At 40.4% G+C, this 27,017-nt stretch overlaps 1 protein-coding gene across 1 annotated transcript; it reads right to left on the minus strand.

Annotated features, from left to right (window-relative positions):
* Positions 1-3,514: 3,514 nt before the first annotated feature.
* Positions 3,515-26,538, minus strand: LOC147638783 (protein RDM16-like). The gene is made up of 10 exons (XM_086784348.1): positions 25,963-26,538; positions 24,704-24,858; positions 24,030-24,202; positions 23,140-23,254; positions 21,974-22,045; positions 5,885-6,073; positions 5,290-5,766; positions 4,956-5,150; positions 4,681-4,841; positions 3,515-4,574 (listed from the first exon to the last, which is right to left on the minus strand). The coding sequence occupies exons 1-10, from the start codon at positions 26,258-26,260 to the stop codon at positions 3,713-3,715; spliced, it is 2,697 nt and encodes an 898-aa protein (XP_086640474.1). The 5' UTR covers positions 26,261-26,538; the 3' UTR covers positions 3,515-3,712.
* Positions 26,539-27,017: the final 479 nt, after the last annotated feature.

A 27,017-nucleotide genomic window follows, 5' to 3' on the forward strand; every position in this document is an offset into this window, starting at 1 on the left:
TGGTATGAAGGACCTAGGGAATGATGTGAACCGTGGTGATGCATGGGAAAGGTTTTTATAAATAAAATGTAGAAAGTAATAAGCGAGGTTGTAATATTGGGGCAGCAGAGAAGAGATTAGCCAAACAGGCGAAGTGGAATCGGCTATTACTCTTAAGATAATGCAAGAAACACTACCCACAGATATGGGAGCTATGGCATTGAACTTCTAACAAGCCCAAGCCCAAATTTTTATTCAGCACTGAGGTTTAAAAGGAACCCAAACTATATCTAAAGAATGAAGGACAATTATGGTTAACTGGTATCTGAGTGCAAGTAAGTTGCTCATAAATGGGTAGATTTTCTAAGTAGCACCCTTGATCTCAAAGAGGACAAGTTTTGGGATAGGTTCCATACTATGAAAAAGACTTCAAACAGTGACAACAGTGGAAAAGATTATTAAGCATCATAAAAACATTTCTTTGGATAGACAAGCAAGGAAAGAAGGCATGTTCTTTCTTGTCCTCAGACAAAGCTAAAAGACCTAAGAGAGAGGGGTGTCTTAGGATCCTTGACTTCAAGACTCATGTGTTGCTAGACTCTCCAAATTGATGCGGGTCTTCTCTAAACATAAACAACCATACGCAATCATATGCTAAAGAAACTTACTTAGTTTATGGTTGTAAGCTGCACAATGAATTATGGCAAGGATTATCTTGGATTAATGAGGTCTTCTCCCATGCTCCCCTAGTCATCAAGAATATGCCCTTTGCAAAATTCATGATTACAGGGTGGAAGAGCACAATGCATTTGGTGGACATGTCATGTTGCAAACTTGTGGGATGTCCCCATGCTACCATCGACTGCAATCTCGACGCGGGGGTTGGATTTTTTTTTAACCCAAATAGTGAAAAACTCGAAGATATTTCTTCTTACTTATTTTAAATTATTGGAAACTATTTATAACTAAAACTATTTATAACTAAAACATCACAAAAATATCTAAAGAGTTTTCAAATCTTCAAAAGTTTGGAGTTTGCAAGTATTAAAGTGCATCTAGACCCCAGTTTTTCTCACATTGTCTCGTTGGTGAGGATAGTGGTTATGGAGCCCTTCGTAGGGGCATCGAAATGGAACAATGCCTACGTGACCAACGACCAACTACACTAAGAAGTACAGCACAATGCCTATCATATCTCCTACAAATTAAGACACAAGAGACACGTGAACTGGTGAAAAAGCAATAGATAGCGGAGGGCATGGCCAAAACATGGTAATAGATACCTAAGTGACCCTGCTTGTAATGGACACATGAAGAAGATGTGATGACAGAGGACCCACTACAAATATATCCATAGGAGGCAAAGGTGGGAGGAAATGCGTTGGTAGGAAACCAAGGGTGTCAATAAAGTTGCTACAGTGATGGAGGCAAAGGGTAGCGAGAAATTAAATCATTATCAAAATGTGTGCGCACGCGCGCATGCATGTGCAAACGCTCGTGTGATCCGCCACCACGAAAGCCTGTACACTGTAAGAGGAATGGCAAAATTGTCACGAAAATGGGGATTGTGGAATCTTGCATGAAGCTGCAGGATAGACACAGTAGCAAGTGCCACCACTTGAGCTGACACTATTGGAGCCAAGTCAAAGCTGAGCATGAGGCGTAGTGGACAAGGTCGCCACTACACAACCTAGCATGATTTGACCTAGTTGAGTAGCGCAAACTTGCGCCAAAACAGCCCACCTCAAAGCTGTTCCAAAGCTTTTGTAGACCCTTAACTATACACCCTGCACTTATGTACATTTGAGAATCCATAGTGCCTTGAGCTGACTTGTAGAGACCCCAAGCATAGTATCTCTTAGTACTTCTGTTGATAACATGGACACTGAATCTGAGGTCCAACCATTCATCTGAGGATTTTTTTTGGGAATGACCAAGCATCACATCTATAGCTTGGGTGCATTGCGGAAGGTGCCAATAATTTTATGTTTCAATAACCTCCGTGTTCCAAAATCTCTGTTTGTTCTCTGACTATTCATAACATTGACTTTTGCTCCCAAATTGTTGGCTTTGCTTACCTCCTTGCAAGGCTTCATCACAATTCTGATGCTATTGCTTGCTTCAACCACAAAATGACAACCATTTGGGGGCCGTGTGGTTAAGACAGCACCCTTCTCCTCCCAAGATACGGATTTGATTCTGCCCACCCCTAGCCAGGTGGTTAAGTCGGCACCCCTCCCTCCCAGTATGTGGTTTCGTTTCTAGCCCACCCCTAGCCAGGTGGTTAGGGGCAGCACCCATTTTCTCCCAAGACACAGGTTCGATTCTGGCCCACCCCTCTCCCTCACTCCACAAAAGGGTGAACAACCCATCTTCCTCCACTGAGACTAGTGGTGTTTGCCTCAGGCTATCTAGTCTGCCAGCTTGGTCAATGGGAAATCAAGAGCATAATGTTTGCTATAGACTACAAGACAAAGGCATTCCATGTACTTTTGCTTTTCAATTATGCCAAGGGATCAGAATGGACCAAGGCTTAGCAAGTTCATTGAGAGTTGATTGGTATTATACAATACAAAAGCAGCCATTATCATATTTGTGGAAAGAAACAACAGCAAAATTAACAGTTTCTCAAAAAACATGTAAGACAGTTATCACTAAACAACAAATCAAGCTCTGGGAGGATTTCATACCCTCTATCCATAACAAAAAAATTGTCTCCCCATCCCAATTCATTGCATCTCAACAATCTAGAAGCCCCACTTACCAAGCGATCTCCCTCATATTATCCAAACATAACTGGAGGCATGCAATGAAGTATGAAGCAAAAAGAATCAAGTGACCTAGATAAGCCCTTACTCGCATCATGGCTTCACAAGGAACTCGTATTATCCAAACATAACTGGAGGCATGCAATGAAGTATGAAGCAAAAAGAATCAAGTAACCTAGATAAGCCCTTATTCGCATCATGGCTTCACAAGGAACTATGGTCAGACAGGTCTCATAACGAACTATGGTCAAGACAGACCCAATGAGGCAAGATTGAGGAGAAAGGTTTAATCATATACCATGACTTGGGTATGAACCTGCCCTTCTACTTCGACAACTACTTTTGAAAAGGGTGAGATGTAGGTAGCTTAGTGATGATCTATGGCAAAAAGTGTATTAAATAAGGTGACTGAAAAGCAATTCAGGACCATTTGGGTGCTACACATTTGATGTTGAGGAGGTAATGGGAGGCAGGTAAAGCCCAGTTAAAAAGATAAATTATACAATGCTCACTTACACACTACTGTACCAAGGCTAACATAGGATGTTTGGAAGAAAGAGATTGAGCAAAATGTGCTGACAGCATTATTAGTAAAACAATGCACTTAAATGATTCAGAAAAGACATTAGAAGAACTCCCCATCATTCCTCCCTAAATTTTCAAAGCATTCATATCAAGAGATGGGTCTACCAATTGAACCTTATGGAATCCCTCCCATCCAGAAACAAACATTCAGGGCAAACTGTGTAGGCGCAACCATAATCATGGACAAGTTAAAAGGTTTACTCAACATTAAAATCTCCTCGTCACCAGTTTTCACTAGAAAAATAGAGCACGAGTGAGCAACCAAAAACTACAAGCTAAATGCTTCCTAGGAGTTTCAGAAAGGATAATCAAGCAGGAAACATGAGCTGCTGATACTCTACCCAGAAAGATGGTTGGTTCAGGCAATCATCAGAAAGCCACTACTCTTCGATAAAATTGGCTGCTAGATCCCAATAATGCCCGACACGAGAGTCTACCAAAAATTTGCGAGCAGCAGCTTCGGTACGAAACTGCTGAACTATGAACTTCTCAAAATTCGGTTTTGCAACACTACCTTGCCAAACCAGGACACACCTATTCACTTGCTGAGTACCTTCATTGTCTGCTTCATCACTTTCCTTAACAGCTGCAGCCCACTTGATACGGTGTAGCATCAATTTGCCATATCTCTTGATTGATTTTGATCCTCCTTCCACGACTACCACAGTCATGGTGTCGCACATCACTATACAGCCTGTAAGCCTGTTCTCTTGTGCATTGATGTCCACTTTGAATCTGGTTTGGACATGGGATAAATCGTTCACTCTGTAAACAGAAACAACAGTCTCCAGAGTGTTTGGATCATCGAATAGCTTTTTCTCTTTCTTCTCACGTCTCTCTGCTGGTGTTAACTTCCGTGCAAGATTTCTGTCTGTATGGGCCTGTTCCCGCTCAGCAGCAGCAGACCGAATTTCCATCTCCAGTTTTGTTGGATCCTGAGTAGCTTCTGCCCCAAGAACTTTCATGAGATTGCTCATTTTCACTTTTGCCTTAGGTGGCTCTAAAAGACCTTGTCTGATCATCTCCTGCCTGTCTTTCTCTTTTGCCAACCGTCGTTGGGTGCGCAATTTTTTGCGCTCCTTCTTTGTAAGCTTTAATGGCTGAGGAGGAGGTGGTGCTGGTTCAGCAGGGGGTTCAATAGGTACAGGATGCTCCACGTATATGGTCAACTTTTCCATCTTCACCTTTGGCTCACCTTCAATAACATCTTGGTAATTGCCAGAAGGCAAAAGAACAGCATCCCTGTCCAGTATAAACAAAGAATGAAGCATCAGATCTACAAACATGGCTCCTACCCCACCAGAAAAAAGAAGAGGATGCCATGTGCCTACACTCTAATGAAGCTTACCACCACTCCACATCTGGTATAGGATCCTTGGTCTTCTCTTTGATGGGAAACCGTTCAGAAACCTCAATAAGATTAGGGTTGATATCAGCTTCAGCCTTTGCCTTTGCAAGTGCAGCCTGCTTCATCTTTATCTCCTTAGCTTGTGCCTCCCCGAAACGACTCTACAGATGAAGCAAAAGACTTAATCGATCCCAATGTTCACATCTAATCCCTGCTCAAAACTTCATACATAAATGTATGCTACAGACATGTTCAGATGGAGTAGTGATACTAACCTTCATTCTCGATATCTCAGCCTGCTTTGCTAAGCTGCCTTCTAGTACAAACTGGAAGGATGGCCTCTTCGGCCTGACAAGTTTTTTCTTGTCCACTCCCATGTCTGGATCAAAAAACCGGTTGTTGGTCGGATCATCTTCCAACTCTGGATGCAGTATTTGGAATGATTCTTTCTTATGTTTATTTATATTCACCTGCAAGAAGCAACACCAGTGTCAAGCCATTGGCATAAATCAGAGAAAACACATCACCATAGTGAGGATGTCTTATAACCTTTCACTGTATAAAAAACCTTAGTTAGACCCCTAATGGCTTTTTAAAATGTTTGATCACCTTAAGAGTGCTCAGGTTACTGATTTTGGTTCGCTCTACCACATTCCCATGCTCGTCAATTTCCCTGCCCTGGGCATCGAGTCGCAAAACTGGCCTTTTCACATCTCTCTGTTGTCCAGCTGTTCCGAGCTCACTTGTTGGTTGCCTTTGAATCATGGAAAGAAATGGAAAAGATTCTGTGTTTTGAGGAATGCCAAGGCGTGCAGCAACTTCTTGGACCCTCTTCAGAGCTTCAATGTTTGCCACGGGTGCCATGCCAGATACTAATCCAGGAAAATTAGGTAAAAGTAAGTTCACACCTGAGCTCATTGTGTTCATACTTGTCGGTATAGTTCCACTTGACAAAACCCCTGTATTGCCACTGTGAGGCATTTGACCTGCACTACTTGCATGGGTGACTGCGGTTGGTAACGAGGTCGTCACTGGAGCTGATAAGGAAAAAGATGCTGTTGAGCTCTGAGCTGCAGTTTGGCTTACCTATACACCAGCGACAAAGGGTAAGCACATGGAAATCTTAGGTAGCTTAAAGATTGCGTCGAGGGTGTTTAAAAAGAGGAGAACAATGAAGAGTTTCTTTCTGTAGAATAAATAATACCTGAGGAATTTTTTTCAGCTTCTCAGCAAGCCTTTTTTGCTTTTCTAAGGCCAGTTTGGCTTTTGCTATAGCCTCTGGTGTGTTTAAGCTCCATCCCTTTGAGTTCAAACTTGACGGTTCATTCCTACTTGGACCTCCAGTACTGTTGCCTTGCACAGACATTTCAGCATGTTCTGCATTTCCAGGCCTCTGAAACAATTTTTTTTTAAAATTAGACAAGCTGTTATATACAAGGAAAGTTCTGATCATTCCAAACTACAGAATTAACTTTCAAACCTTCAAAACAAAAGCTGAAGCAAAACACAGCTGCCGTCACCCAAATAAGCAGGGACTTGCATCAATAACGGAGTCACCAGCCCATAAATCAAAAACAGTATTGATGCATGAAAAACTCTTGGCATACAACATCTGACTTTTGTAATCCAGTTGTACATCACACATTATTTCCATGTGTCCAACCAAGGCAAAGCAACTCACAATCGATTACATATACCCATGCTTGCATAAGACTGCCGATGCTTGGAGAACATTATTTTACACCATGCAGAAGCTACTTGATGATATTGCTCAGAGAAGAATTTTTACTTGAAAGCTGTATTGATTCTGATGTCAAACAGCTTTTACTTCACTTGATGATTATTTTATCTCACTAAGAGACATTATAAGACTTAACAAAGGTTTTTCCCACTTATCATGGCTTAAGCACTCATGCTTAAGGGCGTAAAACCTTTGTTTCTAAGGATTTCACAAGATACACACCTTTAGATGCCCTAATGCTCTTGTATTATATCAAGGATAATCAACAAAGTACCGCCATGTTCTAAACACAATGATGCAAAAGAGAGGTGGCAGGTTTGTCAAAAGCTATGCCCAATATAGAAACACATTAACTTGCCTTTTTGCCAAACAATAGTACTGGTACTCCAAACAGAAACTTACAAGTTAACGCTTATTGAGACAAACGTGACTCTTGTCTAGTACTTTCTAAGTTGCTTGCAGCTTTCATGTACAGGGGAATGAGCTTTGTTGTTGGAATAGGCCTGCAGGAGTGTCTTCTGACCGAACTGATATATAGACTGATCACAGCCTCCAATATGCTCTTACATTGTGTCTTACTTCATCGATTCCAAAGAAAAGACTGGTGAGTGGTTCATCGTCTTTATAAAACAACTGATGACTCATAGCATGATACCTTGGAAGATTCACCTTGTCCAGATAACCATGAGTTTGAAAGGCCATGGGGTTGCATTCGAATGTGGGAACCACATGCAAACTCAAATATGTAAATTTCACTGTACTGGTGCACAGGCTGAGGCATTGCACCGAGCAAAGTGCACACAAAGCTGCTAACAACGACTAGTGATATACCTAGGTCCTAGATGAATCCAGGAACATACCCAAATTCACCTTATAAGAAAGTGCAATTTATAACCTCATGGTAGTCATCCACAAGACAATAGTATGGACTTGATACTACAACATCCCCACTAACGTCATCAGTGCCCAATAGTGGGTGTAGAACTTGGTATCAATATATGCTCTCCCACACACACACACAGCATACATTCATACAAAGGACTGTGTACTGAGTTTCTGTCAGAGATCCAGAGATACAGGGCAGACTCAGCCATAATGAAGCCTAGCACCAAGGATCATAACAAACAGAAAGAATTATTACAACAAAAGGGTAGTTGATAGGGCATATGCACCACTAACGACTAGTGATAATAAGCTGTAAATTTATAGCCATAACTTCTGTAGATTGTGCAGCCAACAGGAATGAATGTAGAATTGTGACTCCTAACAAACGCATGAGACCACTCTTCAAGCCCTAACTGGCAGTAAAAGAGACCCATTCGACCCATAGAAAGGATCAGGCTGATAATCCACATTGCCCAATGCCAAGTACATGCACATGCCAACAAGTTATGCTTTGTTACAATATTAATTCGCAAAGTTTGTATCATGTTCTTTATAAAATTAACTAAATAAAAACTCTTCGGTTTTTGTCATCACTTTCTATTCTTTTATAATAATAAAAAATTGATGACACCACAAAATTAAACTTCTAGCTTTTTGAACCAGATTAAGTCATAAAAGTTTTCAGATTTCCAGAGAAGATAGTGGTCATTCCTTGGCTGCAACCTCCACCAAATGTAAAGGCGGGAACAAATTCTTGCGACAAACTGGCTAACCAATGACACTTTGTCTTGTCCCGACTCCAGATGTATCCTCATGTATGTTAGTCCCATTACCCACTTAGTTAATCAAGATACGCCCTTCTATTGGGGCCCAACCAAGGGCGTACCTTCTAAAGCTTGATGTATACTCATTCATTGGAACATGAGAATACTCATAAAAATAGTGAAGTTCTTTATGCTCAAATTTGCCTTTTTCATAAGAAAGAGATTTTTCCCAAGCAAATCAAGAAAAACATTTACAAAATCTTCTTTGACTTGACAAGCAAGCTACAAATATGCATAGACGGGACTTGTTTGCAATCAATACATACCTAGATTAATCCAAAAACATGTCCAAATTCACCTTATAAGAATATGCAATTTATAACCTCATGGTAGTCATCCACAAGATAATAAACCATCAACTCCATCATGCATAGTACGGACTAGATACTACGACATCCCCACTAACGTCATTATTGCCCAATAGTGGGTGTAGAACTTGGTATCAATATATGCTCCCACACCCCCCCCCCCATGCACCCCCACACACACACATAAGAGCATAAATTCGTACAAAGGTCTGTGTATTGAGTTTCTCTCAGAGCTCCAGAGATACAAGGCAGACACAACCATAATGAAGCCTAGCACTAAGGATCACAATAAATAGAAAGAACTATTACAACAAAAAGGTAGTTGATAGGACATATGCATCACTAAAGAAAGAAAGAATTAACACAATATCAACTGGCTGCAACTTGGACGAAAACTTCACAATGTGAAACTTGCATGTTCGCTAATACAGCATGAAGATATACATAGATGAATCCAGGAACATGCCTGAATTCACATTATAAGAAAGTGCAATTTATAACCTCATGGTAGTCATCCACAAGACAATAACCATCAACTCCATCATGCATAGTATGAACTAGATACTACAACATCCCCACTAACGTCATTAGTGCCCAATAGTGGCGTAGAACTTGGTATCAATACATGTCCCACACACACACACACACACACCCCACGCAACCCACACACACACAAGAGCATACATTCATACAAAGGTCTATGCACTGAGTTTCTGTCAGAGCTCCGAAGATGCAGGGCAAACTCGGCCATAATGAAGCCTAGCACTAAGGATCATAACAAATAGAAAGAATTATTATAACAAAAAGGTAGTTGATAGGGCATATGCACCACTACAGAAAGAAAAAATCAACACACTATCAACTGGCTGCAGCTTGGACGAAAACTTCACAATGTGAAATTTGCATGTCTGCTAATACAACATAAAGATATACCTAGATGGATCCAAATTCTAGGAACATGCCAAAATTCGCCTTATAAGAAAGTGCAATTTATGACCTCATGGTAGTTATCCACAAGACAATAAACCATCAATTCAAACATGCATAGGAAGGACTAGATACTACGGCATCCCCACTAACATCATCAATGCCCGATAGTGGGTGTAAAACTTGGTATCAATATATGCTCCCACACACACCCCCCATGCACCCACACACACACACACACACACATAAGAGCATACATTCATACACAGGTCTATGTACTGAGTTTCTGATAGAGCTCCGGAGATGCAAGGCAGACTTAGCCATAATGAAGCCTAGCACTACGGATCATAACAAATAGAAAGAATTATTACAACAAAAAGATAGTTGATAGGGCATCAATGCCCAAATAAGAGAAAATGAGCCACACATGCCTGCAAGCACCCAAACAGAACACACCAAAGCACTGCAATGGCTAGCTCAAACTAAAGGTTAGGTTTGGACGTAATTTGTTTAAGAGGTTAAAAAGCCTTAAATGAAGAGCATATGAAAATCAAATATACTTTGCGAGCATTCTAAAAATAAAAAATGTCATTTTTACAGTTTTGGCATGTGTTAGGAAGTAAAGAAAGACAATGTGGCCACCAGCATTGTAGCACAACAGTGGAGGTGCTGGACTCTGGACGATGGGGTCCCGAGTTTGAGCCCCAACTGGTGCTCCCATGAGGCATTCCGTGCCTTCAAGCAGCTCTTAACCGCCCTCAAGCAGGCTCATATATATACCTAGATGAATCCAAGAACATTCCCAAATTCACCTTTTAGGAACGTGCATGTTATATACTCATGGTAGTCAACCCACAAGACTATACAACTATCAACTCCATTATGCATAGTATGGACTAGATACTACGACATCACCACTTACGTCATCAGTGTCCAATAGAGGGCTCATATACCAACTTCCAAAACGATCTACTCCCCGAGAGAGGGGGAGGGGAGAGTGGGGGATGCCTTTTGAGAAAAAGTGACCAATGCAATCTTGATCAATTCGAAGTGCAAGTAACTTGTAATGCGACTTTGGTGATTTACTTGCCTTGTGTGAATGTCATAATATTGCACCTAGAAAGGACCCTAGTTTTGAGGTGGAGCACGGACTGCACATGCCTTTGTTTTGGCTCTTGAGAAGCCTCTCTTACATTTCAAATTGTGCCATGGTGGTTTTTTTTTAACTCAAGAAGAAATGTAGCTACTTGAAAAATTTGTTGAGAAAAGAAGGCAAGACACCACGATGACATCCATGTGAAATTCGAGGTGCAATCTATGTGGCAGATATCATTCATGCGCTTGTGTAGACTCAAAAATAAAACTTGAAAAACTTGTATTTGAGAAAAGAATGGCAAAAAGCCATGATGACATTGTGTGAGATACACTAAGTAGTGTCACTGGTTGAATGTCACATTTGAGCCACCACTTTAATCAATGTGCAACTCTTTCTCTCTTTCCCAAGCTTAGGCACATACCCACAAGCAAGGAAATAAAGGGATCCCTCTTTGCATAAAGAGGGCGTAGCACACCATTGTTGTCCATACACCAGTGCCAACCAAAATCCGTACATCTGTACTGTCCATACATCTGTACTATCCATACAATCATCCATATAGCATGCACCATACTTTCAAATGCTTGTTAATACAAATTTTACCAAGGGGGGTCGTTTCTTTCCAATCCAAGTGCAAGTGCCATTTTAATTCCAGCATTGCTATCATGTTTTGTGATGTCCCATCTCATCTATGATTAATTGTATTAATAGTCTAAATGTGTCTCAAGATTGTGCTCTAGTATTTCATCTTCTAGGTGAAGATTCGCTTTGCATAAAACTCACCTCTACCCTGGCCAAGCTCTAGCAAAATGCAACATCTCTTGTTGCTCTCTCGAGAAGTCCTAGACTGTTTTCATCTTAACTTTCTACAAACAAATGGTCCATACATAAAAGTACTCAAGTTAGTAGCTACATGCCTTGTACTGTACGACTGCATGCTGAAGATACTCTTTCCAATAAGACTCTTTCTTAGAGAAGCAAATCTCAAAGTGTCAATTTAATCCTCTCCATTTAACAATCACATTCGGGATAATCCGCTACTCATATTCAGCTGCGTATTAAACTTCAAGATCAAAAGGAACCGAATGCCGACGATGCCAAGGATGCAAGAATCAGCTAAGAGATTAATGTGTGCAATATTTAAAGCTTAAGCAAAGGTATTAAGCTTACCGGCCGCCTCTAACTTATGGACAGGCGTCCAAGATGGTACCAAATGGCGCAAAGCACCAATCCTAAGGTCTGATTAGAGGTGGATTCAAAGTCTACATTGACCAAAGATGGGTTCCCAATGCCCAAATATCGAAACCCAACAGCATGAAAAAACCATTTTTGGCTGGGAGCTTCATGGAAAGGGGTAAATGTACTAAAAGACACTCGTGATAGCACTAGAGTATGCCCAACAATGAGCCAAGGCCTTATTTAATAAATTAGGAGCTTAAAGAATAAGGAGTTATAGACTAGACTAGGAAATAAGTAAGTTATAAGTGTGAACGCCCATAACTTAAGTATTATACATGTCAAAACATCTAAAGTATTAGTCAAAACTACATAGATCAATGCACTTTTTACATGTCATTTTAAACTTGGAAGCTCTTCGTGTCCTCTTACCCTTTTGCGGATGCTTCTTGCTTGAAATCTCTTGCTACATGGTATTTGTGAGTATGTGGGTTAACATTAGTACTTTTGTGTGTTAGTTTTGGCAAAGAGAAAGGGGTGCTAACTGAAGTTTGAAGTTTATGTCAACATGGGAAGCTCGTGTAAGCTCACCTTGAGTGAGCAAGCACCTCTTGGGCTGAATCACATGCTAAAGTGAAGTGTACCTAAGTAGGAGAAATGAATGGAGCTAGAGAGAACAAGGAAATGAACGCACAAGAGGAAGTAAGAAGATAGCAAGAAAGTGCGGGATAGGAGAGAGGGAAGGTTGAAATGCTTGTGAATGATCCCATGGTAGAGCAACCTTCCATCTAGTTGCTTAGTGTGTGGCACATCACCACACAAAACAACATACCACATCACCACACAAAATTGTGAGCCACATCATCACACCCTCTAGTTGCTTAGTGTGTGGCACATCACCACACAAAACTACATGTCACATCACCACACAAAACTTCGTGCCACATCACTTGAACACCTTTTCGCATTCACCCACCTCTTACATGCATGTCACTTCACATCCACACACACACACAAAACCCCAACACCCAAGTTGCAAACAAAGAGTAAGCAAGTCACTAAAACTCAACACTTGGATTCCTTTAAGACCATGAGCACTTGTGCAAGAAGACTCCAAGGAGGGACTAACCGTCAATTAGAGTAGGTAAGACGGAACGAGAGAAATATCATAGGAGTAGGGTACGTAGAATCTTGGTGTTGATAGCCCCCTCGAAACTGATGCTAGCTCTCCCAAGTGAGAGTTGGAGAGAGGAACGTGCAGATCAATGGGTCACCTTAGGCTTTATCCAACCCACCTCCACAGAATAGTTGTTCACGCGGCTAGTGACGACAAACCCCGGGAAAGACATTTGCACACCCAAAATCACAATTCCTAACAGGATTCTTTAGCAAGCCAATTAAAATGAAAAACTTTTTCACAAGCAATCGAGCTAGTTGTAGAGTTGTTATCATGCTTCTTATGGGAATAAACCTTGCCACCTTAGTTAGGCGATTAATTAATACCCAAATGGCATCACACACTCTAGAGATCCACAGAAATACTCCTTTCAAGAATTTCCAAAAGATGCGGCATGCCTCCTTGTCTAAGGCATTCTACCTTATTAACTTGGCATTGTTGACAACCAGCTCAATGTGTTCACATATCTGGCCAATAGAAATCCTTTCTAACAAAGTCTAAAGTCTATGTCATGACATTCAATTTTTTTCTCATGATCTTGATCATTAGGGACGAAAACTTCTCTCTTCCAAAAAAACAAACCGTTTTAAATGGAAAGCTAGCATTTTTTCTTCCCCTTCCAAGTATGACTCTTTCGACCCAATTGGGACTACCCGTTGCACCCCAATCTAAATATCACCAAAAGATTGGTCGTTCTTATAACGCCTTGAGAGAATAATAAAAGATCAGGCTAAACTTCATAAAACTCTACATGTTCGCAAAGCTAATTCCAGCCAATCTGCCTCCAACTCGCAAGGTTAGACACCAGAATGTCTTTCCTAATCCAAATTTAAAGATATCTCATCCTAAGATCAATCTCAATGAAGTACTTTGCATCATTTAGACAATCTATGAGATCGTTCATACTCATATTTATTCTTAATGATAACGTTGATAGCATAGTCACAAGGATACTCCGTTTCGGGGCCTATCGGATCGGAAACTCCATTTCCAATGTCACCCATTTCTCGTTTCCTTTGTGCCGTTTCTTGATGAAACTCTTAAGGTTGCATACAAAATATAACTTTTCCAAGAAGCCGTTTCTTATCCGTTTCCATTTCCAAGATTAAGTCGTTTCCATTTCCGATAGCCTTGTCGTTCTTGTTCCGTTTCCCGTTTCATGTGACTATGGTTGATAGACCCTCGTTATCCACACATAACCACATAGACTTATCCTTTTTACCCCCTAGAATCAATGGCACCTCACAAAAAAACTTACTTAGCCAAATATGCCCCATCTCGAAATATTTGCGAGTTGTCTTAATCTCGTCTTCTTCCTCGAGACTCTCGTAAAGATTCTAAAAAATTGTTTGCGCTCCAAAAACAAGCTCAATGTTATGATCGATGCTCCTCAAAGAAGTTAATAAGCTAGCTAACATCCGAAAATTCAACAAGCAACTCATGCAATACTCTCCCCTCCTTTGAATCAACAATTAGGAATACCAGTTTTTCACCACTTATATGCATGTCTGAGTTTGATAAAATTACAACATGCTTTACTTATGAATAACTAATTCTTCCACGTGCATATTCATCCACACATATATCCACATCTATATAAATTGCATTAAATTCCAAGTTAAGCATCGTATCCACATTCACGTCTTCGTTTAAACAATTATTAAATAACAATTTCAATCTACAAGTGTCTACAAAATCACATGGCGAAATAGTTAATCAAAATCAATCATGAAACACAATCCAAATTACAAAGTAACATATTAACATATGAAGCATCACATTAAAAAAAGTTATCGAAAAGCTCTCTTTTACTAGTGTAAGAGATTACGTCAAATTTACTAATACAACCAACATCACATTGCAACTCAACTAGTTTGCATCTGGAAACAAAAGAAATTTAATGAGATTAGCCTTAGATAAAGCCAACATCCATGCATTTTATCTCCAAAATTTTAAAATTTGAAAACTAAACAACTCCTCACTAATCTTGGATACCCAAAAGCCTAGCACACAATGATCCCCCCTTGCTATAGAAACGCCTTTGTCTAAGTGCACTACATAGTTGTGGATACTCTTCACTCGCATGAAGCTTCAATTCCAATACCAATAAGACATCACTAAAATTGTGAGTGCCTCCATTACCAAACAAAACATAAACTGCTCTATCAATGAGGACTCCTCTCAAATTATAAGAACTATAAGCGAAAATATGTAAACCACAACCATCACAAGAAGAATCAATAGTGAATAGCTGTGTACTAGAAACATCAACACACATGCATGAGACTGTTCACCTTATTAATTAATGGTCATGTTTTTATTTATGTTCTTAGAAGGCTATAGCATGGTGCAATACTTTAGTGGTGTCTTGGCAATTGCACTTGAAGCATAGGTTATTCTACCTTGCATTTGTGGCGATTTTGTCTTTTGCTTCTTCAACAATCGAATCCTTCTTTACCCGAATTCTCAATCTTATTAGTTCACTTCCTTTTTCTTGAAGCTTTGGTGATAGAACATGAATGAGTACTCTTCTATTATTGCCTCTTTCTTCTTCAATTGAATCCTACTTGGTGTGGGCATCCAAATGCTTAATCTAATTACACCGTTTCCTTTCCATGGAGCATTGGTACTAAAAGTTATTATTTATTTGAACTAATGAATAAAATATCTAATTCATTGGCTTAATATGAATGGGCTAGCCTCAAACTAACAAAAATGTGAGAAGCCTACTAATGAACCCACAAACTTTGATGAGCGACAAACCACATCCTGACTACCTCCCTCCGATCTGGTAAGGTGCCTACCCAATTCGCACATGACAGGTGTATCCAGTCTCCACCCTCCATGCACATGCATGCTATCGGCCATGCTGGTAACATGATCTAATGCACACAATCCCTCCTAATGCATACAACGCTTACAGCCAATTACGTTGGAAGAGATTAATTGCAACCATCAATCACAAGCCAACAGTGTAACCTGCTGTACACATGTATGTACACAGCAGAGACGCACATGTAACCTAGTGGCACGTGTTGTATAGACCACAAGGCCCAGCCCCATCCAAAAACTCCACCCAAAGGCACCTTTCATGCCTATGCATGACAACACATAGGCTCCTACAAATAACATTCGTCAAAGAGCAGACATCAAAACAATGTGCATCATTCTTCCCATGGTAAGAATTAGCATGAGGTCGTCTTTCAACCATAGCTCCCTTCCCAGCACCCCCTGTTAGAAATAATTGCTCCACCCTCTTGTAACTACACGGATTATGGCTAGCTCTATTTGTGAGGCCCCCTTTATGAGGAAAAGCTAGACATTGGATGGTGGCCACATAGTTCGAGACGCCATGGCTAGCTTTGGTTCCTTGCCACATGCAAGTGCAAGCTCATATTCCCATATTTGACTGCACTAAGGGTTGAGGGGACTTTTACATGGCACACAATCGTTGAAATGCACGGCCCATAAAAATCTGGATGGGCTTGAAAGCTGCGCAAAGAACAAAGCTCTCTGTGGTTATCTAATGTTATCCCACTCAAGTGGTATGGCTGGTTTGGTCTATGTATGACCCGACCACGGGTTGCCGACAATAGTCGACATGAAACTAGACCATAAGTGAAGGCTATATAAAGACAGACAGCACCACTTGTTCATATACTCATCTACTTTCACTACTTACGCACCCTACAATTCTCAATGCATAAAACCTATGGCTATATAGTTTTCAAACACGCCATTCGGAGCACACAAGTGGAAGACAAAACTCATTTGGCTAGATAAACACCAAAACCCAACTTCCCATACCACCACGCTTCAGAGCTCTTGCTCGAGTCTCCATTTCTACATACTTCTCCCTATCCGGAATATCCATTTTTGAGCTATTGACTCGCTTATGTAGGGTTGGGATGTAATAAGCGCACACCTATTGATAGCTAGGTCTAAGTCCTTTTACACTGCCCCATGCCATAAATGTCCAAAAATCAAATTCTCCTTTAGAAGGCCACCATAAGGTATATGTCTAGCCTCAAATACTATGCCAACCTCGTATAACCTTAAAGGCCCTTAATAGGTGCATTGTCATACACCTAATGCCTTATTTAGCGAGCTTGTTTGCACTCCACACACACACACACACACACACAAAGAGCATATATTCACACAAAGCCCTTTGTATTGAGTTTCTGTCAAACCTCTTATCAGAACCTGGTTTATCAATCATATTGTGGTCGGCATCAGGTATAATTCACAAAATGACATAGATTGATAAGGGTACCATTCTAGTACAATATGAGCCAGAGTGAACATCGGATTCACAGGCATCAAACCTCTAAAGACGCAGGGCAGACTCAGTCATAATGAAGCCTAGCACTAAGGGAAGTAGCAAATAGAAAGAATTAGTCCAGCAAATAAGTAGTTGATAGGGCAAATGCACCACTAAAGATGGAAAGAATTAGCACAATATCAACTGGCCACAACTCGAACGAAAACTTCACAATGTGAAATCTACATGTCCACTAATACAATTGAATTATATACCTAGATGAATCCAGGAACATGCCCAAATTCACCTTTTAGGAACGTGCATGTTATATACTCATGGTAGTCAACCCACAAGACTATATAACTATCAACTCCATTATGCATAGTATGGACTAGATACTACGACATCCCCACTAATGTCATCACTGCCCAATAGTGGGTGTAGAACTCTGTATCAAGATATGCTCTATAGCCAATCCTTGTCCTTTCCCTCCCCCTAGCTTCTCTTTGCATTCACGATAAACAAATGATCCAAGAAAGCACTCATTTGGTGGAAAAGAGCTGAATAAAATGAGGCTTTCTTGGAAAATGAGGCACTCATTCACAATAAACAAATGATCCGGGATATCCATTTTTGAGCTATTGCATAGAAATAAAAGAAGAAATGGTTGTTAAAAGATTAAATGAATTTTTTATCAAAGAAGAATCTAAGTTTTTGCAGTGCTAGCCACGAATAAAGAAGGCCAAAAAACAAAACAAACAATTGACTGGTGCCAAATTTGCATGAACAAAGTATGAATTAGGAGAAAGGAAAGACAATAGGCTGGCCTTTGTCAATTGAAATCAACGCAAACACAAAGTCTCTCCACAACACTTATTTTAAGTTTCTGCTATGTGATTTTATTACATGCTAACTATGCAGAAGCATGCTTAATTTGTAATTAATGCTAAGCATGGAAAATTAATGATAATCAAACTACTTGCTGAAACAGAATATACAAGAGACGTAAATCCTAATCAATTGTATATTCTAGAATCTAAAACATGATTAGGTGCAATGATGATCTTGGATCTTGACTGAGAACTAGTTCATGCATGTCTATCTCAGTGCATACAAAAGATTCCTGGCTATCTACCACTTGTGCATGTTGTAACACACACAAGCTTGTCTTGTCTTGCTACTATACAGCTTGCCATCTTGATGATCCACAATGTGCCTTTGCTGCCTTGCTTTTAGTCCTACATACTCAAGCTAATGAATGCCTTCAAATGACCCTTGACTTGCCTTTATATAGGAATCTCAAAGTAGGTTGTATGCTAGTCATCGAGCTCTTCTCCAACCCAAAAATATCATCAAAAAGATCATTAAACATGTTCATATTCTGCCCAACTTTTCTCCCATCCATTCATGCACAACATGGACACTCTGAACGCCTGTTGGAGTCTCCAAATAGCTTGAATCAAACAATACCCTGCCCTTAATCTTGCCTCCCATGTAGCTGCAATAGATTCCATGTCCACATGCCAAGCCATTGACGCATACATGCTCCAAACTCACTAGCTCTGTCATGGGAACTAATGCACTACTGGGCTTTGTCCTCCTCCATACCCTGCCCTTAATCTTGCCTCCCATGTAGCTGCAATAGATTCCATGTCCACATGCCAAGCCACTGACGCATACATGCTCCAAACTCACTAGCTCTGCCATGGGAACTAATGCACTACTGGGCTTTGTCCTTCTCCATACAAGACCAAAGAGAGAATATCTCGGAGTTCGGCTGGTCAATCAGGCTACTACTCCAACAACTGCGTCTTTGAAACTAAATCCAGCTGTGTCTGTGGCTCTGGCAACCACATTTCGAACAATTGCACATGTTCTGGGTCATCACTCTGTAGAGTATCCTCCACACGCTCCTCCATCCTTGGAAGCTCTTCAATATGGGAGACAGCACTCTTGGTCTTGGGCTTTTCTTCAACCCATGATGACTCCACTATGGGCTCCTCTCAAGATCCTCCACTGCTCTAGACTCCTTACTTAGGGAGATTATTTTCCCATCCAGAAGGCTCATTAGCACTTTCAAAAACTCCTTCCTGCTAAGTTTCAGCCATCGATGAACAGTCCAAGGTAATCTTGGCTGCAATACTCCCACATGAACCTTCAGTGAACCATCCACGGTAACCTTGGCCAATATTCCCGCATGAACCATACTCACAAACACCTCCAATTCTTTGGCCGCTTGCTCCTGAGTTGTGACTCACACTTCTCTTCCTGGCTTTCTCAGTCCCTCCATCTCCTATTAATTAAGCGTCAGTTTCTACCACCCTCTGTTGAGACGAGCTTCACTCTCCACCATCATCTTTCAGGAAGAGACTCCAATCTCTTTGTTCTTCTTATGGTACAATGACTCCCATAACGAGAAGGGGATGTTCTAGCTCCAGGATATAATCTGATTTGGGCTATTTGGACAGTCCAATAGGCACCCGGAGGTGCCGAGGTTATGCACGAATGAATGGGACGCAAGTTGGACACAATATGTACATATCTAATGACTATTTTTGAGCTGGAAAAGGGATGGCCAAGGGTCATTCGAGGGCATTCATTAGCCAGAGTCTGTAGGGCGAGAAGCAAGGTTGCAAAGGCACATTGTGGATCATTAAGAAGGCAAGCTGCAGTGCAGCAAGAAAGGCCACCCTCACATGTGTTAGAGCATAAACAAGTGGAGGACAGCTGGAAACCTTTTATTTGCATAGTAAATAGGCATGCAAGCTTATCATTGTACATATGTATATTTTGAAATATATAGTAGATTAGTGTTTACATCTCTTATCTATTGTGTTTTTGCAAGTAGTTTGATTTCCATTATTTTGTCATACTTGGTAGATTAAGCACAAGCACGCTTCCACATAGCATGTTACATTGGTATCAAAGCACCCAGGTTCTTCCTAGGCAGTATTGCAAGGAGTGCATGCAACAAATTAGTGCTTGCATTTTTGTATTTGCATCCAAATCAGGGTATGTGTTTTTGCATATGCAGCCAGTTTTGTGCACGTGCGTTAGCGTTCCTTACAGAGGTTTGGCATGTAGCAATAATTTACATGTAGATTAGGTCAAGTTTTGGTCCCTAATCTTGCCTCTCAGACATCTGCAAGTAAGGTCCATGTCCACATGCCAACCCATTAACACATGCATGTGACAAATTTTCCATCCTTTACGAAATTAATTTGAAATGAATAGCAATACGTTTTACAAGACTGAACCTTCCACTCAAGACTGCAATCTGGAGACAGCATACACAAGCTCCTACAAGTATCACATAGAACTTGCTCTAATGCACCTGCATACAAACTCATAACAGTGTCTCACAATCTGTTAAAGACCTTCAGGCCCCACCTTGCTCCTATTAGTTCTCCCCAAACAAGATTGATGAGATAGAAATATTGGATAGAGGAAAACTCTAGCGTGATGCATAATGCATTACTCGCAGGTACAAAGTCCCAAAAAGACATGCAACTTCCCAAATCCTCTAATAGGTTCAGCAATGAAGTAAGAACCCTTGAGTGGAGCATTCCATTAAATGGCAATGGAAAGTTCGACCTTAACGAAAACCAAAATACAATCTTGACTCCATGGGAGTCTACTCATAAGGCTTTAAATCATCAACTCCATAGACTACAAGATATGGCATCTCCACTCACCTAATCAGCACCCCCCATGCAGTTTCATGCATACTGATATGTTACCATAGCAGTATGCATGAAATACAATCTTGACTCCATGCGAGTCTACTCATAAGGCTTTAAATCATCAACTCCATAGACTACAAGATATGGCATCTCCACTCACCTAATCAGCACCCCCCACACAGTTTCATGCATACTGATATGTTACCATAGCAGTAGCCATCGTCACATATAAACCATCGAACTAAGTTTCTATCACTTCTGTAGAGCTTAAGGCCAGGCTCGGCCATAATAACACCAGCATTAAAGAGAGCACACCTCCCCTCACAGTAGCTCGTTAAACAATGGACCACTACGAACATCAAGAATCAATGGAAACCAGCTTTACATTGTCCACTCTGTTCAGTGCACGATTTAGCGAAGCAGGTTAGGAATGTCTCGCCTTTAACTTTTTAACTGCTTGAGAGTGGTGATGCTAAATTTTTTTAAGCACTTCAAAATTCTAACTTTTGAAGCAGCTGGCCTAGGAACTACATTAAATAAAGGAGGGTGCTTCCAATGTGGGGTTACCCACTAAACATTCCCGGAGTCACTAATCACTTCTTCTTCCAACTCATACAAAAGCTTCTAAGTCCTGCCACAGCTGCCAAAGAAGGGCATATGCCTATGTTTGGCTTTAACTTAGGTTCACCTACCCTAACTCTTGTAAGGCAAAATAGTAAGGGGCAGTTCTCAAACATTTTTGATAACCTTATCCAATTCTATAACAGTGCAAACATGAAAAAAACAATGATCTGTGATTTTGACATCATTGCCAACCGCAAACATACTGTGCTATGTTTATATGTATACACATTTATATGCACAAACAAACAAGAAGATAAACACTCAGAACATCAAGCTCTATTGTGAAAAAGAAGAAAATTTCCTCAAAACACACACGACTGCTTTCTACCTTACTGCTTGCAAAGTTGTTGCTATCTTGTACCTTTCTTGATACAAATATAGAATCCTACGACAACTAATTTGCTTTAAAATCCGCATTTAAGTGGAGTGATTTAATGTAGACAAAAACTCATACCTCTCATGGCACTTCCTATAGCAAGGATCACCCCTAGTTTCTTGCTGCAGACATAATACAACACATGGGATATACTAGGGAAAATCATGAAAATCTTGAGCGGCAGTTATCAAGCTAATGGAGAGAGAAAAAACCTGAAATGAAGACATTTGTGGATATTCCTCCGACTCGGTGGCAACTCCTCTTGAACCATTTTTCTGAAGTGACTGCAAGCAAGTTAAGTTGAAATGTGAAAGACAACTAGCATTCTGTTCGGCACTTAAACAAAACAAGCACATGCATTTGTTCTTTGCTTTTATCGGCAGCAAGATTGTCAATCCGAGAAAAAAAATGATTTTGAACATTAACTTACTCTTCAACAAGGACATACTAACTTAGTAGAGCACAAACTACATAGGTTTTCACATCCTTACATAGAATGTAACAAATGCTCAGTTGCATGCATTTTCTACAAAATAACCGTGGAAGTTACCCTTCCTATGGTCAATACCATAAGAAGGCCTAACAATTAGAACCTGAGTTGCCTAAATGCAGCCAGGTGTGCCAAGATGCAAAAGATTGCTACGATCGTCTTGCATAGACTTGCCTTGCAGATAAGCTTAATCTATCACTATCCATCACCAGGCACAAATATTCATCACCAAAGTTCTCTTGCTTAGCCAATAAAAACAAAGCAATCATATCATTCCTGCAGAGTCGCACACTCTGTACAATCCTCCCACAAGGCTCAACTCCCAATTGATGATATTTAACACCCTTATCAGATGGAAAGTGTCCTTGGGTCATAAATGGAGAGAGGATAAACCCTTCCCACTTCCCTTCGGGGTAGCTCCCACTTAGCAGAGGACTGTTGCAAGACCTCAAAACCAGTTTGGGTGAATAACAGAAGACCCATTGTAGCTTGGAGGGCATACCAAAGCATTTTCAATTTTTCATCCAATTGGTTTGTACTGCATCAGGCAAGTATTCGAATATTTCAGTCCCACCCACACCTTTTCTTATATAGCAGGAAGATAAAAATTTCCTGTATCCCATGAGAAGGGGATAAAAAAATTTCAGTCCCACCCACACCTTTTCTTATATAATAGGAAGATTAAAATTTCCCTTATCCCATGAGAAGGGGATAAAAGGCTTAAAATTTGGCTCAAAACAGCCCTACGATACATACCAGTATTTTACCTGTTTCCATTAACCAAGGCAAGAGAGATCAACTTTTCAAAACTATACATGATTTGCCAGCTCTTTTGAAAGAATCTCAAGGAGTAGTTCTCTAATACATGTGGATGAAAGGATGTATTACCTTATTTTCTTCCTTTTTGGCAGCTAGAGTTCGCAATGCACCAGCTACTGCTCGTTGCACCTTGCGGTCAGTAGACTCCAGTAACATTTCAAGAGGGGGGATTCCTCCTTCAGTTCTGAAGAAGGTTCAAAAAGTTACAAGTGAAATGAGCATCAGTATTCAATGAAACACGTGAGCACCTCAACACCATACAAACAAGCAGTCTAGAACCATAGCATAGCGACAACATTTTTGTTTTCAGAAAAAAATACCTCAGCCCACCCCAACACAGCCACTCCTTTGCCCTCCTCCCAAAGACAGTGAGACACATGTTGAATATGGTTCCATTAAAATAATAGATTTTATTTGATGACAACAAAGGCCATCCCTTGTCACTGACACAAGGCCTAGCAAGAAATTGAAGTGGGAAAATTTGCATTAATGAACAATAAAATTTGTTCCCCTGATTCCATTTAACAAGGACAAAAACTCAATACTGAGAGAGAAATTCAAAGGGGTCAATACAATCATCCTCATAAACGCATTAACTACCACCTATGGTCAGATCCACTTAAATTGAAGCTTTACTAAAGACGACCTCTTATCCCAAGCCTCAAATACCTAAGAGCCAGCCAATACAGAGACGATCCTACTTGGTGTCCCACCATAATGCTATCAAAAACAAACCAGCTTGCCAAAACTGAGACTGTAATTGATGGCTTCAACAGTAAATGCCAGCTTTGGAAGGCTGAACTGAATGTGTTCAGATATTCAGACTACATGCTAACCTTCCAGCGAGCCCCTCTCATTTACTTTATGCTTGACCAAGTAAAGAAAACAAATAGCTATACTCTAATGGCTGAGATTGATTACATATACAAGCATCTCATTGCTTGGAAGGTGCAACATACCTTAGATGCATTTGTATATTGCTGTTGTTATGAGCGAGATTAGCTATAGCATCAGCAGCTCTGCGAATGACACCATTAACCATACGTGCATTTGAGCCACTAGCTTTCCTTTGCAGCAAAGATACAAGATGTCTCAAAGCACCTGCTTCTGCAATAAGCCGCTGATGCTCGGGCTGGAAAACAACAGGAAAAAACAGCCAAATTTTGATATTTTGTATGGGAATGCACATGCTTAAGCTCCTTCCTAGCTAAAAAACCCAAGTCACCTACTCAAAAAAACTCAAAAGAAAGTCGGATGAAAAATAAACAAAGAGGATAAACTTGTAAAATAAGAAGTAGCAACATAACAAGCTGATCACACATATTATCATAATCTAAAGATGAATTTTTGAGAGGACAAGTTGTTTCTCAAGCCCAAAGGCAACTTCAAATCAAGGCTTGAGAATGAAGTGTCTGCCACTTTCACGTCCAGACCAGTAGCATTCCATAGGTGAAAGGTAGATCCAACCAAAACAAATTCTAACACTAAAAGCAAATTCAGTCATTATCTCTCACACAATTTAAAGAGCATGTGTGTCATTTACACCAGTGGGCATTTAATTCAATTGTCTGGTTAGACCCATCAATCTAACACTATAGCCTACCAAAGGAGGGGAGAACAGAATTATGCTTACCTTTACGGCAAGTAGTCCTAATGCAAAAGCGGCATCTTTCTCGACTTCATGCTCACAAGGAATGGACCCATCGTTATCTTCACTACTGGGAGTGCGTAAATGTTCCACCAGGGCACTAACTGCACCTTCCTCAACTATTACCCCGACATTCTCCACTGCAAGACAATCATTAACATTTGAAAAAGCTTGCTTGACTACTCAATGTTGTGAATCTTAACTAAAAAATGCAGCAGAAGCGTATCCTCAAATCAGTTAAAAAGACAAACATTTTGCATGCTTATAGTTTTAAATGACAAGATTTATGTTGCACCCTTGGTGGTTTGTTTTGAGTCTTGAGACTTCTTGTGTATTGTATGATAGAAGGTGTGGTTAAGGACTTTCTTCCAATTGTACATTTATTAATGCCACAGTATAGATGCTTTCACACCCCCTATTAGAGTGTGACAGCTTGAGAGATGAGATTTGCAACAAGTTTAAGTCGTGCAATTATAAAATCTTCATCCATTATAGTGATTAACTTGCAACCCAACCTTTACTACAAGTTTTTGCACATGTGAAAGGCTGTGCAGGTGGCTGGGTCCAAGTGACTGGAGCTATATGTATGGACAGCAATAAGAGTTGCATGGGAAAGAGAGAAAACTTAGGCATGGTCATCATCCGCATCAAGAAAAGCAACTCCAACTTTATTCAAGAGATTATTTTTGTGTGCTTCTATTGCAAAAAGTCTAGACAAACTGTTGCCCGCTGATTTTAGGGCCAAACAGTGTAAAGTTACAATTGCTTTTTATTCTTTGCATCCATAAAAAGAATGTGGTGAATCTTTAACACCAATCTTCTATCATGACTGCTATGGTACCATCATACATTCTGAGCAACATAGGAGACTCTTCTACACCAATCTTCTATCATGACTGCTATGGTACCATCATACATTCTGAGCAACATAGGAGACTCTTCTACAAAATGTCTAAGGGAGGTTAAAAACATAACAAAAGCCATTTCTAAAAAGTATATCTACAAAAATCTCTTTCCTCAATAGTATAGGCAAGCACGCATGCCATGTTCCATCTAATCTTGGTATGAGATGGGCATGCATGTGAAACGTGTTTGAAGGAATGAAATTATCAGTGTAAACCACAATGGGTTATCAGAATAAACTGCGTGCCAAAGGCTTCTACAACTACAGGATACCTACAAAAGTGTACATCTTTAAGTAGAATCAAGAAAAAAGTGTGCTCAAACAGAAAAAGAAGGCAGACCTTGCATGGCAAACTCGCCTAAAGCATGTGCAGCTCGTCTAGCAGCAACACGATCAGCTTTAGAAGAGGAAACGCAACGCTTCAGAATGTCCACTTGAGCTCTGACATCCGCACGGAGGAATCTCCTGGAGCCATCTGCTGCTGCAGGCCCGGCCGCTAGATCTGTGTCCGCAATTTTTCTGATGCTCCGGGATCCATCTGCTACGGGGGCTAGATCGGTGTCCTCGAGTTTTCTCTTGTGGCCCTTCCTTTCACTTGCAGGTGGAGATTTTGCATCCCTTCGGTCCCTTCTCTCCATGACGCAAAGATTTAAAACAATAGTGCCTCTGAGAAAAGCCAGACACACCTCTGCGACACCCTGATTCCTCCCGTCTTCCTCTGAAAGCCTAAACCTAACGCAGCCTGCTTGATGAATCGAGAAAAACCGTCTATCAGACTACAAGGGAAGATACAGTCCCCGCCTTTATCTGTAGCCTGCCCCCTTCCCCAATCCCCTCTCTTTGCAGAACACCAGCGAAACCTTGTTTATTCACAAAACTTCTCGTCTCCTAATTTCACTCGTATCGATTTTATCTCACTTTAACGAGGGTTGCATTAATTAAATGAGTTTAATTAAATGATTTTATCTCACACTTTAACGAGGGTTGCATTAATTAAATGATTTTATCTCACACTTTAACGAGGGTTGCATTAATTAAATGAGTTTTGTCATGGGTACCTAGTTACTCCATATAATATATATATATATATTCAGTCCTATGAGTTTTGTCATGTGGGTACTAAGTTACTCCATATAATATAATACTAGTATGGAACCCGCGCGAGGCTGTGGCATTGTTTGCTTAGCGTGTTAGTTTCTCTTCTAGAAATTTCAAAATTCTGACTCCTACCACGTGTTAGCTTCTGAGCCACTTGGAACCTTAAGTTAATAGATGAAATAGATCTCTTTTGCATATTGTACCACCCCCCATTTTCTTTTTGGCTTTTTTCATTTTTGCACTGGCCGTGCTTCTACCTCTTTAGCGGACATTTTATTTCCTTGCTTTCCTAAGCTT

Source organism: Cibotium barometz, chromosome 4 (assembly GCF_041138505.1).
Source record: "Cibotium barometz isolate CiBa-2024 chromosome 4, ASM4113850v1, whole genome shotgun sequence".
Lineage (NCBI taxonomy): Eukaryota > Viridiplantae > Streptophyta > Polypodiopsida > Cyatheales > Cibotiaceae > Cibotium > Cibotium barometz.